General features: G+C 37.8%; 2 protein-coding genes across 3 annotated transcripts in view; both read right to left on the bottom strand.

The window, feature by feature from the left end:
* Positions 1–530: 530 nt before the first annotated feature.
* On the bottom strand, positions 531–10,039 carry LOC110002630 (dnaJ homolog subfamily C member 7). Its single transcript, XM_020658285.3, has 15 exons — positions 9,973–10,039; positions 9,587–9,662; positions 6,624–6,712; positions 5,778–5,902; positions 5,535–5,648; positions 5,294–5,368; positions 4,913–5,031; positions 4,584–4,737; positions 3,990–4,154; positions 3,757–3,848; positions 3,595–3,668; positions 3,358–3,504; positions 3,108–3,263; positions 2,035–2,121; positions 531–1,922 (listed from the first exon to the last, which is right to left on the bottom strand). Exons 1-15 carry the CDS (start codon positions 10,022–10,024, stop codon positions 1,885–1,887), a joined length of 1,563 nt encoding a protein of 520 aa, XP_020513941.2. The 5' UTR covers positions 10,025–10,039; the 3' UTR covers positions 531–1,884.
* A 677-nt stretch (positions 10,040–10,716) lies between these two features.
* LOC110002631 (zinc finger protein 385C) overlaps positions 10,717–12,162 on the bottom strand; it is a 69,185-nt gene continuing 67,739 nt past the window's right edge. For both annotated transcript variants that reach the window (XM_065949897.1, XM_020658287.3), the window contains one exon: positions 10,717–12,108. In XM_065949897.1, the coding sequence (XP_065805969.1) occupies positions 11,878–12,108 (231 nt within the window). In that variant the 3' untranslated portion in view covers positions 10,717–11,877. The remainder of the gene's footprint in view (positions 12,109–12,162) is intronic.

The raw sequence follows: 12,162 nt of genomic DNA, 5'->3' as shown, positions 1-12,162 counted from the left end.
GCAAATGCAAAAAAGAATAAGGATTTTGTCCAAAATATTCCATTAATTCGTGTTAAACAAGTAACCCTTGCTTAAATGGTTTTCGTGGCTTTAAAGGGGAAAGAGATTGGTAGAACACTTACTCTACTCACAAGATTGATTTAATACCACAACCAAAACGTACTTTCAAGTCAAGAGCAAATGTATTACAATAAGGATTATTAGACAACTTTTAAGGAGCTTTAAATTGTTTTATAAAGGGTTATAAAACAAATGTTATATTTCAGCATTTTCTTGTAGTTCAAAGCTATGATCTGACCTTGAACTGTGTATTGTATTTTGCAAGTTAAACCTTGTAATAAATTATCTTTTACTCTGAAAATGTCCAGATAAAGACCATCCTTGTGATGTTTGCAAAATGGAATAACACATGCATATAAAATTCTCGAAGTGAAGAACAGCACAAAGATAAAACTTGCTTAAATAATAATGGAATGGTAAAAAAACAACTTTAAATCAAATACATCCATGAATAAAATTAAGTCCACCACTACAGTAAAAGACGAGCCTTTATTTTTTTCGCATTAAGAAAAGCATGTCTTATTAATACTGTGACACGTTTTAAAAATGATACATAGATTAGTGACAAAACAACATCAGAAGCTTCCAACCTACTCTCAGTGCCCCTTTAAAACAGGTGGGACAGGTAGGGGAAGGGCTGTACTGGCAGAACGTGCATGACAGGTATAGGTTAATTATGACTGGGTGTGATTGATGACATGGAAAGAAATGCAAGTGTTTGACGTTCAGGAGATGAAAAATTCACTTTAAATTGCTCATACTGGCCAGATATGACAAAGGTTTTCCAATGAAAAAACAACAAAAAAAACATGCCACACAAGTGTAACTGTTGCCTTTTGTGAACAGGATGTGGCTTGCTATGCAGTTTTCAAAGAGGGTTTATTGATCTGCTCATTCTGGTAAGGCACCACTTGAATTTTAACTTGTAAGTAGGACAGATGTGTGGTCCATGCTTTGAAGAAAAGAAACATCTGCAGGTGAATAAAAGCTAATTTTGTCCTGTTTCAGGGGGGAGTTTCACAATCTGACTGAAGAGAAAGATGTGGAAAACATTTGACAAATTAGTTTCAAACAAAAAAAAAAAAGAGGGGGAATATGAACACTGGTATCCTGCTTTTTACTCTTCAGAATATACAGTACAATAAATATAAATAGACGGAGGGAAGACGGAAAAAAAAAGGAAAGTTTATGGACACAAAACGATTTACATTCGAGTCAAATATACAATGCAGCATGAAGATAAGGTGAAGAAACAAAAGAAAACCCTGCAAGTCAAATCTATATTTGGCAAGTGAGCCAATAAAACCTAGACACACACTCGCAGGCTGTCCTGAGGTCAGATTTGACACTGAAATCCACAGTACACTGACTTTCTCATGAAGACATGTGGTCCAAGGAGAACCTTCAGAACTTAAACCACATAAGTATTCTAAAACTAATCACACCATGATGCCTACATTTCTTACTTCTGATCACCTCACTGAAGGTTGAGAGTTTTTTCAAGATTGGATTTCATGTCAAATATTTTAGATTTTGGCAAGAGGGGGCATGTTCTGATCATCTAATCTAAAAAAAAAAAAAAAGATTTTGTATGTACAAGGTTAATGCATACCCGACATCAGTCAATTATGTCCCCAGTGTTTTGTTAGCATCAAAATGTGGAGTCAATTTGGAAGTGAATGCAATAATAACAAACCTCTTCAAAGAGAAAAAGGGAGATTTTTTTTGAGAGACACTCCAAAGTTTGAGCATCAGGAGGTGACTGTGGGTCTGGCTTGATTTTTTCTTCTGCAGGGCTGCATTTTTCCTGCTCGCTTCTTTGCTTTAGCCAAATTGGAAAAAGAAATTTCCAGGTCCGGAGTCTTGAAAAAGAAAGAAGTTTAAGAAGTTAGAAGTTTAAACACGCTGCACTTTCTCTGATTGATTGTTCTTTGCTTTATATATTAAATAAATAAAAATATGCAAATGACAAACCTGGACTGGAGTCAAAATTATACCCTCCTCCACCACCACCACCGTGGCCACCGAAGAAAGCCCTGAAGATGTTGTTTGCGTCAAAATCTATGGTTGAGAGAAAAAGCAAAAAGTTGTTGGATTAGCTGGTGATGTCAAGCCAAAAGAAAAGATGATGTCACTTCCTAACTTAAACACAGAAGAGAGAGAGTTTGACATACTCGTTAATTAACACAGTCTTTATTCACACAGCAGAGAGGAACATGAATTGCTAGATCAACAGGGCGACGTCTTATAGCGCAGCTACAGATACAGGAATGGTTATTAGGTCTATTTGAGCTCAGTGTGGAGCTTAATATAAAAAAAAATGTCACAATGAGCATGAGGAAAGCTATATACAGTTTCTACACTTGACAAGGGCTGAATTAGAGCTCAATGCAGGACTTCATGAGGATAATGAAGAAATATATTTAGAAATCTTCAAATTCATAGATGTTATGAAGAATGATAGGATGTTCTGTTTGCAGTTCTCAGCCTCTTTTTGCAACATTTGATGTCAATAAACTTTACATCATTTTTAGTGGCTTCTGAGTCAGCACATATTTTAGGGATGAAAAATGCGTCTCTAAACATCTTACCACAAAAAGGCAAATTTGTTTAAAACACTCTGGTGGTTTGAAGTTTTAAAGGTTTAAAGTTAAACGCTTTCAGCAAAACACCTCCTCCCTTCCAATGATGACTATCAATATCAAATGGTGACTTAGATATGGTCCTGGAAACATCTGGTTATTTTAGAAAAAAAGATTTTGTGGTCATTTATAACCTACAAACAACTTTTGTACTTTTTCGGCCCCCTAGTGGCAAGTTCCATGTCAGCAGAAACATTCTTTTCTCAGCAGGAGAAGCACAGGTTTAACATCAACTATGGATCTGTTCTGTTTAAATCAAAGCATAAGACCAGGAACCAGTGCTAAATCCCACATTGGATTCAGTCACCATACTTGTGCTTTTAAAAAAAAACTACAAAAGCTGGTACAAGCTGACACACACCCCTTTAGAAAAAGATGATGTAGATATAAACTAAAAACACTCACCTCTGCCATCAAAGCAGCCGTCATCATCCAGGTCATGGCCGCTGTCATATCTGACCTTCTTCTTTGGGTCAGAGAGCACAGTGAACGCCTCCCCCACTTCCTTAAACTTTTTTTCTTCTTCTTTCTGCACCTCAGGAGTCGCTGCACTGTGGCGATCTGCAGGACAAAAATATAACAAAGATGAGATATAGACTCATTCAACTGAACTGAAATCGATGTCCTGCATATCTAAACCAGAGGCAGCACCTACCTGGGTGGTGCATAAGGGCCCGTTTGCGATAAGCTTTTTTGATCTCGTCCTCAGTGGCGTTCTTGCCGACCCCGAGCACCTTGTAGTAATCTTTCCTTTTACTCTTCTTTAGCTCCAGCTGTGCGTTCTTAAGCAGATGTTTGTGATCTAGAAAGAGACAATTACCATGAAAAACCTGACTAGCTAGCATATGAGGTAAATATGCCAACAAAAAAAAAAGATTGGAAAGCAGCTTACCTGAAGTTTTTTCCGTCTGGTAAACTTTTTCATAGTCGCGCACTGCCTCTTCATACTGCTCTGTGTTCATGTAACTATGGGTAAAAAAAAAAAAAAAAGTATTTAAAACTGCACAAAGGTCAACAGCAGGATAAATGTAATTGTGCTGAATGAAAAGCCTACCATTGAGCTCTTCTTAAGTACGCCTTGATGTAAGTGTCATCTAGTTTGATCGCACTGCTGCAGTCTTCTATGGCTTGATTGAGTTTCTTCAGCTGAGGGAGAATGAATCAGAGTGAGATACAGGAGCCTGAGCACTGTGCAGGGTTGCTTTCATCCAATGAGATGTGAAATAAGGAACATTAATGACAACAAAGCACAAGTCCATTTGTTGCTTTTTTTTTTTAATTTCGTACCTTTGCTCCTGCTGTGGCTCGGTTGCAGTAGAGTTTAGCGTTGGTCTTGATGTTGTTGGGGTCTATCATCAAGGCCTCCGTGTACAGTTGGTACGCAGCTTCATAGTTGTTGTTCTTGAACGCCTGGTTGCCCTCATCTTTCTTGGCTTTCAGGGCTTTGGCATTCTGATTTAAGAAGACAGAAATTCCTTGTGTTTATTTCCAAACAATTGCAGAGTTCGCCCCCTTGACTAGAGTGAATTAACAGGCAGCAGCATGTATCATGGCTATATGTGCCTTGTTACAAAAAAAAGAGGGGGGCCTACCTAAAATAATAATAATAATTGAAAGATAATGAATACAACAGCTATAACATGTTGTATAAGTGGTGGAAAAATCTTGACTGGCTACCTTTGACCAAAGATGTTAGAACTTAAAACGTAGCGTTTGTTTTGGTAACATGTGAACAAAAGAGGAAATAACTGTCATCACAGGAGATTACACACCCTGGCAGAATTCGTCATACAAACTTGCTTTTAAAAGAACAAAAGCCCTGTTACATAAGAGACAATACAGAAACGTATTGTTAAAGAATACTTAAAAGTATGACGTTACCCTGCAGGCTAGCCGGGCCTTTTCATGGTCTGGGGCCATTCGTAGAGCCTGGACGAAAAACTGCACCGCTTTATCAATGCAGTCCTCGTAGTAGAGACACAGGCCTCGAACGTACAGCGCATCTGCATTTGTGGAATCCAGTCGTAGGATATCGCTGTAAAGGAAAGTCTTGTTAGAACATCTGTTGGAAAGATTCTGTCAATCAAGTCCAAACCTTTTAATGCAGCGCAAGAGATTAGATCTGACAATCACATTCAAAATATTGGATAATAAAATGATGATGTCAATATCACAAAACAAGTCATATAGCTTAATGCGATTTGTCTTACCTGGCTACAGACTGTGCCTCTGGATATCTTCCCAGCAGAGCCAGACACTCAGCTTTGAGGATTTTGAAGCGATGGCAGGCGGAAGCGACACCTAAGGCCCGATCCATACAGAACACCACCTGGATCAGGTCAAGAGCAAATCAAGCATCGGAAAATATACAAAAATAAAATCATGAAAGACTCATGGAAAAACGTGTCTGTATATTTAATATTTTTCCACATACATTTGCTTAAGTTCGGTGCAAATACAAACAATGCCACAGATGCTCCTTTTATTCTCAGTAATGATAACAAATGTAGGCATAGAAAGACCAGATAGAAAATCCAAAAGTTATAATTTACATTTTTAAAAAAGAGAGAGGTGGAGTGAAGAGTTATTACCTTTCTGAAATCTCGCTTTTCAAAGCCAAACTCTGCCATGCGTTCAAATTCCAGTAGAGTCGTTGCATTCTTATTCTGAAATACATAAAACAGCGATCAGCAACTTTTTACACTTAAGTCAAGGGGACGGGTTTGAAATGTTTGCTCCAGTTTTTATATCCAAGACTGTGCCTGGTATGTAATTCAATTTACTGTGATCCTCTACAGTAAATACAATGGATGGATATGCTCCTGTCCTCACCTCCTGCAGGGCCTCTCTGTTGGTGGGCTCAAGCTCCAAAACCTTCTGAAAGCACCGGCTTGCTGCCATGGCGTTGCCCAACGACAGGTGGCATTTTCCTTCACGCAGATGACCCTGTAGAAAAACAACTCGCATGTCAACACATCACCCTGTGCTCTGAAAGTGTATCTGCTGTTTTGAAACAATACGTGATGCACATATCACATAATAGCGATAATGCTTTTTTTTAAAAATCAAGCTGACCTTCATGAAGCAGTCGTCAAGCCGCACAGCCTGCTGGGAATCTTCTAGGGCCTCTCTGAAGCGGAAGAGCATCATGAGGGTGGCTGCCCTGTTCCCATAATAACTGGCATTTTTGGGGCACGCATCTAGAGATAGAGAAATATACACATATCACACAAGTCAAATCGAGACAAGTCATACTGAGACAGCTTTTGTTAACTCACAGACTTTTAATAGGCTATTTTCATTGACGCACGCACGTAAAGCCAATGCTCTTATAGTGCAAAATCTCTAGGGGTGGTGTTGACCGATACATCAAATGTTCACAACACTGTGATTATTTTTTCTGTTCAAGAAATCCCCTCTCTTTGACGACCTGTATGGATTAAGTTGGTTTACATCTCTAGCACAGGGAGGGAGATAATCGTCAGTGGGCGAGCTACGTTGGCTGTTAACGGGCGAGAGAGTGCAGCGCTCTGTTGATGAACATGTGTCTCAATAGAAACAGTCCATTTGTGGTTTAATACAATATATGGACAATAAGAGTAGGTTGAAACTTTCTTCTCACTATATTCTGCTTTTTCAGTTTGTTAGGGTTTGTCAGCCTCAATAGGATACGTTTTTGTACATCTGTGAAATCAGACGTGACTCTCTCAGCAGGAGCAGCGTCCGTCACTACAGATGAGATCTCTGAATTAAAAGAAACTGGCTGGAATGATAATTGTGTGATCATTACAATTAAGTCATAAAAAATAATGAACTTAAAATGATTTTATGAGCAAAGATCAGTCAGCGGGGGCCTGAGGATCCAGTCAACAAATACTTAGTTTCAGTAATAATGGTTATTAGTGGAAACCATTGGCTCACCAATGGCTTTAGTATAGTAGTTGAAAGCCTCGGAGTATTCTTTCTGGATGTAGAAGGCATTCCCTTGCTCTTTGAAGCCTTCAGCTTGCCTAAGGAAAGGAGACACAAAAAACAACATCAGGGTGGATCAGGCGGTCAACCAACATAATATAAAGTCCAAGCTTTAAGTAACCCAAGCTAGCTTTCTTTAAAGATAACTCAAGCAAGAATGTCTGTTACAAATAGTTTCCAGTAGGGCCTGGAATCTTTGGTTTTCCCATGATTCAATTTCAAGTCTTGGGGTCACGATTCAATTGAGAATCTGTTTTTGATTCTGGATTCACGATTCAAAGTCTATTCTTGAATTAGTACATACTTCAGGATCTACTCCAATCATCTGTGAGACTAGCTGAATTTCTTGCTGCTCCATTTGGCTTTCTACCGAGTTAAAGAGCTATCCTAAGCACTTAGCAGGGAGCGACTGACTGGTTGATTTTTGGAGGTTATGAATCTATTTCAATCTCAGAAGATATGAATCGCGATATTTACATGAAACCATTTTTTCCCCACCTCTAGTTTCAAGTTACTTTGGGAGCATAAAAGACTGGTATACTGGGACAGAGTGTGTGAGGACTTTCTGTTATACGTGGAAGTAGGACAGCAGTTCTGGGGACACTCAGTCCAGCACTAAACATAGCAGTGAAATTCACCTGCTGAAGTCCTGTCAAAAGCGCCAAGTGTTAAAGGGTAAATTAGCACTGATTTAAACGGAAGGAGCTCCTTGGAAACTGCTCTCTTTTGGTTGTAGCATTTAAACATGTTGCAATTCAGGCCACACCACACCCGCACTGACATCATGGCAGTCAGTATGAATGAATATTTGTATTTTGGTCAGTCATTAAAGAAAAACAAGAGTCAAAAATATTTGTGTAAATAGTCCACTTACAGAAATAGAAACATTTTTTTTTTTTTACATTTTTACACTTGTCCATTTCACACAATAACATTCAATGACCAAAAAAGGAATAGACTGAAGCCCAAGGATTATTTCTGCCTATCCTGTAAAATCCTTCATATAAGTCATATAATTATGAAATACTTGCTTTTGTCTACACACGCCACACTGTAGACAAGGTAAACACTGAAAGACATGTAAACACTAAGCATGTAACTTTACAAAAGTCAGCCTAACCTGATTCAGGACAGGATGCTTGCGTATGAGTCAGAAAAACTGGATGGCTTACTCATTTCCGCTTAAAATCCTAAAGGATAATCATGGTTTCCAGAATTTGGAACAAAGTTGGGCCTAGGAACTGATTAGATTCCACACATCATAGATTATTTTTCCAGTAAGATATATATTTGCTTTCTTAAAGCTCAGTTTTGACATGCAGTTTCAGGATTCTCAATTCAGAATTATGCAAAGTGTCAACCTAAAAAAAACTAATCACTGTCACTGCTCCTTATTTATTCCAGGCTTCAGGAGCTTCTTTACTACTATCATTACTAGAGGAGGGAAAAAAAATTCAGAATGTAGAAATCGAGATTTTTATCTTCTGAGATTTAAAAATCGATTCACAACTTCCACAAAAATGCTAAGGCTAGCTCTTCTACTCAGCAGAAGGCCGAATGGAGCAGCAAGAAATGCAGCCAGTCTCACAGATGACTGTAGTAGATCCTGAAGTATCTACTAATTTAATAATAGACGTTGAATCCAGAATCGGTTTGAATCGAAAATAGAAAAATCGAATCATGAGCCACCCAACGATTCCCAGCCCTAATCATTACCCTGCTCAATTCTCCATTCAGCACAGGCAGACTGTCTGAACACACACCTTTAGAAATATAGTTATTTTACTTATTTTAAAAACTTACTCATCACAATCTAAACACTTAATTTAACCAAAGAAAATGTGTTTTTTTTAAACCAACATATCTTATCACTTTTATTAGTGTTGGTGTTACATATTTTATTCTGTTCAAATGTTGTGCAAGTTTAATTTTATTATTTAATTGGCCTTGTTGTCAGCAGTTCAACAATCTGATTCAATTCATATTCTTCATCTTTCACATATAGCATGTTGTGACTCGGGTACGGTGTAAGGTTGGCAGGCATTACTTACAGGCAACACAAAACATGACACATTTACATTTAGAGTAAATTACCCCTGTAAGAAAACGCTGCCAACTCAGGTAACACGGGTCACGTGCAAGACAAGACACCAATCATTTGTCATGTTCATGAGGATGACCCATCCGGGCAGGTGAATTCAACTATATCCCCCGAATGTCACTTAAACACAACGTTTTAACATCAACTTCGCCCGGTTACGACATTTTTTATTTTTTTATTATGTAAGTGGAAAATGTCTCAGGAAGTTTGTAAAGTTATATAATCACTGTAACTTCATCTCGTGGTGTGAGTAGCATGTTCAGCTACTGCTATCAGGCTGCCTCGCATGGAACCTTCTCGATGGTGGAAAACCACGACTCCTAACTATTTACTGACATTTAAGAGACTGATTTCCCGTCAAAAAGTGTTAAGCATTTTCCCCACATAATTTCGTTGTTATTCAGGAAGTCTTAAAGACACGATTTTATTCAGCTAAGCGTTTATTAAGACCCGCTAACACACCTGGTTTCTTTTCTCGAGAAACGTAAGCCGGGCACGACGCGGAACTTATTTGACATAAACACTATTTACTGTCTATTTTTTGACCACTGTACCTATTGTTATAACAGCGCCTTGTATTTATTAAAAACAAAAAACAAAAAACAAAAATGAAGATTGAGTAAAAGTGGTACAGGGTTTTGCCGTTTCCCCCCATAACAAGCTAGCCTTGTTAGCTTCTCTACGTGCTAATAGCCTTGTAGTTTTCCCGAGCCTTGTCAGCTAACTCGGGGTAAATTCTCCCGCGAAACTTCGGTTCATTACAGTTTAAACACACCGCACAATGAGACACAGTGGACTTTTGTGTGTTTACCGTTCAAGGTCCTCCGGATTGCGGATTTGGGGTTCTGTGTCCACCGGCACGTCGATGTCAACAGCTGCCATTTTTTCTGGAAAGGACGAACACGAAGTGACGTCACATCCGGCATCAAAAGCTGTTTTTTTTTTTTTTTTTTTAGGTCATGAAAAACTGGGGCAACACAGGACTTATAACAGAACATCTAATCATTGTTTTTTTTTTTCTTCTAAATTTACGGTAGTTCAAATTCTATCGTTTTAATGCACACCGCAGATTTAAAGCACACATTCACACGCTTTCTAAAATGTATCTTGTAAAAAAAGAAAAATAGTGCTAATTATCATTATCGTACGTATACGCGCACTATTTTACATTTTAGTATTTCACGATTCAACTCTCACCTGACAGCGTGCAGCTCCACGTGTTTTTGTGTTTTCTAGATGGTCGGATCATCGCTGCTACCAGACTTTTACACAAAAAAGTATTAAAAAATAAACAGTTGGACATGCTGTGGCCGATTTTTCATTCACATAATGTCCATAACGAGTGATAAAAAAAACAAAACCTGACCTTCTTTTCGGTAAAACAAAGAAAGAAAAAAAAAATGCTCTGTCTTATTTACAGTTAATCTCTTCCAATAATCCACCAATAAAAAAAAGAGATTTTGGTGGCATTTTTTTTTCCTGACACAACTTTAATAAAAAATCCCGACGACAACAGTCGTTCATGATGTTGTGTCTGTTAGACTTATACAAGGGAACAACTGACATCTGCTACTCTGCCCTACAAAATGATCCTATCCTTCCCTTGTTTGCAAAATTCCCCTAGAGGGCACTAAAGCATTATAGAATAGCCTATAAAGACGTAATATACATCAGACTTCAGAGGGTTTAAAATCCTAAGTAGGACAGTGATTCTACACATATACAATTACATGATTCAGTGCTTCATAAAAGGTGCTTTTTATTTTTCTTTGCAAAAGATAACTACTTAAATTTTTTTTTTTTTTTTAAATAAAAAGTGCCATTCTGAGGTAAGTAAGTAGCATGAGTGTGCCTCAATGAATCCCATTATTGAAGTATGCCTATGATAACTATAATTATGAAAGATAAATGTTTAATTTGTGTAAAGAAACAACCACACTGTGTAAAAAAAACAGTACTTTTTATAAGTTCATATAGAATACAGTAATTACATTTTTAGCACATAAAATTTTACATTATTGCAATCGATGCACAGTTAGAATAGTTGTTTATTTTACCAGTTCATACTTAAAAAATACATATTGCTTGAGATGATTTAGAACAATCAGGTGCTAGGGGAGGTGAAATAATAGTTTTTCGTACAACTCTATAAAAACATATTATGTTAAATAAACAACAATTTTTTGATATACATTTTGGAACATCACACAATAGGGTCTCTCATTATAATGAACAACATTTCAAAATTATAACTTGTTTTTTTTTACCATCGCCTGATAACCTTTATATAATTTATCATGTCAATGAAATAGGAGTTTCAGGCCTTATGATTAAAATAAAGTTCTCTATTAATATGCATGCATATGCATGATGTAGTTTGTTCGCATGTAGAAAGTATTCTCAGTGGTTGTAGTTTGATTGTCACCTTTTAACACGGAGAGACAGTCACAGAAATATAAGGATTGTATGTATTTATCATAAATAAATAATGGCTTCAAAACCAGACAAGGACTCAATATGTTCATTTTAAATACCATCAGTAATCTAAAATTAAAGATCCCTTTGTCTTTTCAAAAGATGATGAGTTAATGAGAGATTTGATAAATCTTTATTTTCTTGATTTAGATTTGGTGATGGACACTTAAGCAGACATGAAGATTTTTAGTTGTTCTCCCAGAAAACAACTAAAAAATATCTCAAAGTGAAAGACTGTATGGAACAAACACTTACTACCATTTAAATACCCTAGTGTATTAGTCTGTTATTGTGTAATAAATAAATCTTAGAGATGTTTGTCATTATGGCTTCCAGAGGAGTCCAGACCCCCAGGAACATGCACTCAACAGTTTGTTGTCGGGGGAACCAGCCTATGGTCCTTCCATGGTCCTTCCATTTTAAGGATGAGTGCACCGGTCAGTTAGTGCTGAAAACTCCATCAAAACGCATGGATTTGTGCATACAGTTCTTATGACTTGAATCTGCCAAAGTTGACATGCTGATATTTTGCCCTCACAATCGCTTCGTGGGTCCTGGCATCCCTCAGGATGCTTTGTCTTCATTGGCCAAGATACACTCTGCTGTAAGTCCTAGTTTTGCTAATTACTAGTAAGGAGAGAAGATAATAGGTGCATGTGTTGCCCTAAGAGGTCCTGGGGCAGGCCTGAAGAGAGTGGGACTGATCAGGGGACCCTGGATGATGGTTGTTGGACCAGGCGGAAGTCGTAGTGCAAATGGTCCCGATGCCATGGTGCACAATGCAGCTGGATTGAAAGGGCTGGTCAGGAACCCTGCCGGCAGGGCCTTGGATAGCTGCTTCTGCAGGGCCAATTTAGTCTGAAACCAAAGAGACAGATCCCGTTAAAAAACTTCTAATAGTCACTTTCTACA

This window comes from Labrus bergylta, chromosome 21, assembly GCF_963930695.1.
Source record: "Labrus bergylta chromosome 21, fLabBer1.1, whole genome shotgun sequence".
NCBI classification, from domain to species: Eukaryota; Metazoa; Chordata; class Actinopteri; order Labriformes; family Labridae; genus Labrus; species Labrus bergylta.
The sequence above is the reverse complement of the archived record's forward strand: the minus strand, read 5'-3'. Positions and strand labels throughout refer to the sequence as shown.

Coding starts and splice junctions, on each gene's coding strand:
- LOC110002630 (XM_020658285.3), bottom strand. CDS start 10,024: ATGATCCGACCATCTAGAAAACACAAAAACACGTGGAGCTGCACGCTG. Junction 3,849..3,989: donor GAGCCACAGCAGGAGCAAAG/GTACGAAATTAA, acceptor ATTCTCCCTCAG/CTGAAGAAACTCAATCAAGC. Junction 3,669..3,756: donor TACTTAAGAAGAGCTCAATG/GTAGGCTTTTCA, acceptor TTTTACCCATAG/TTACATGAACACAGAGCAGT.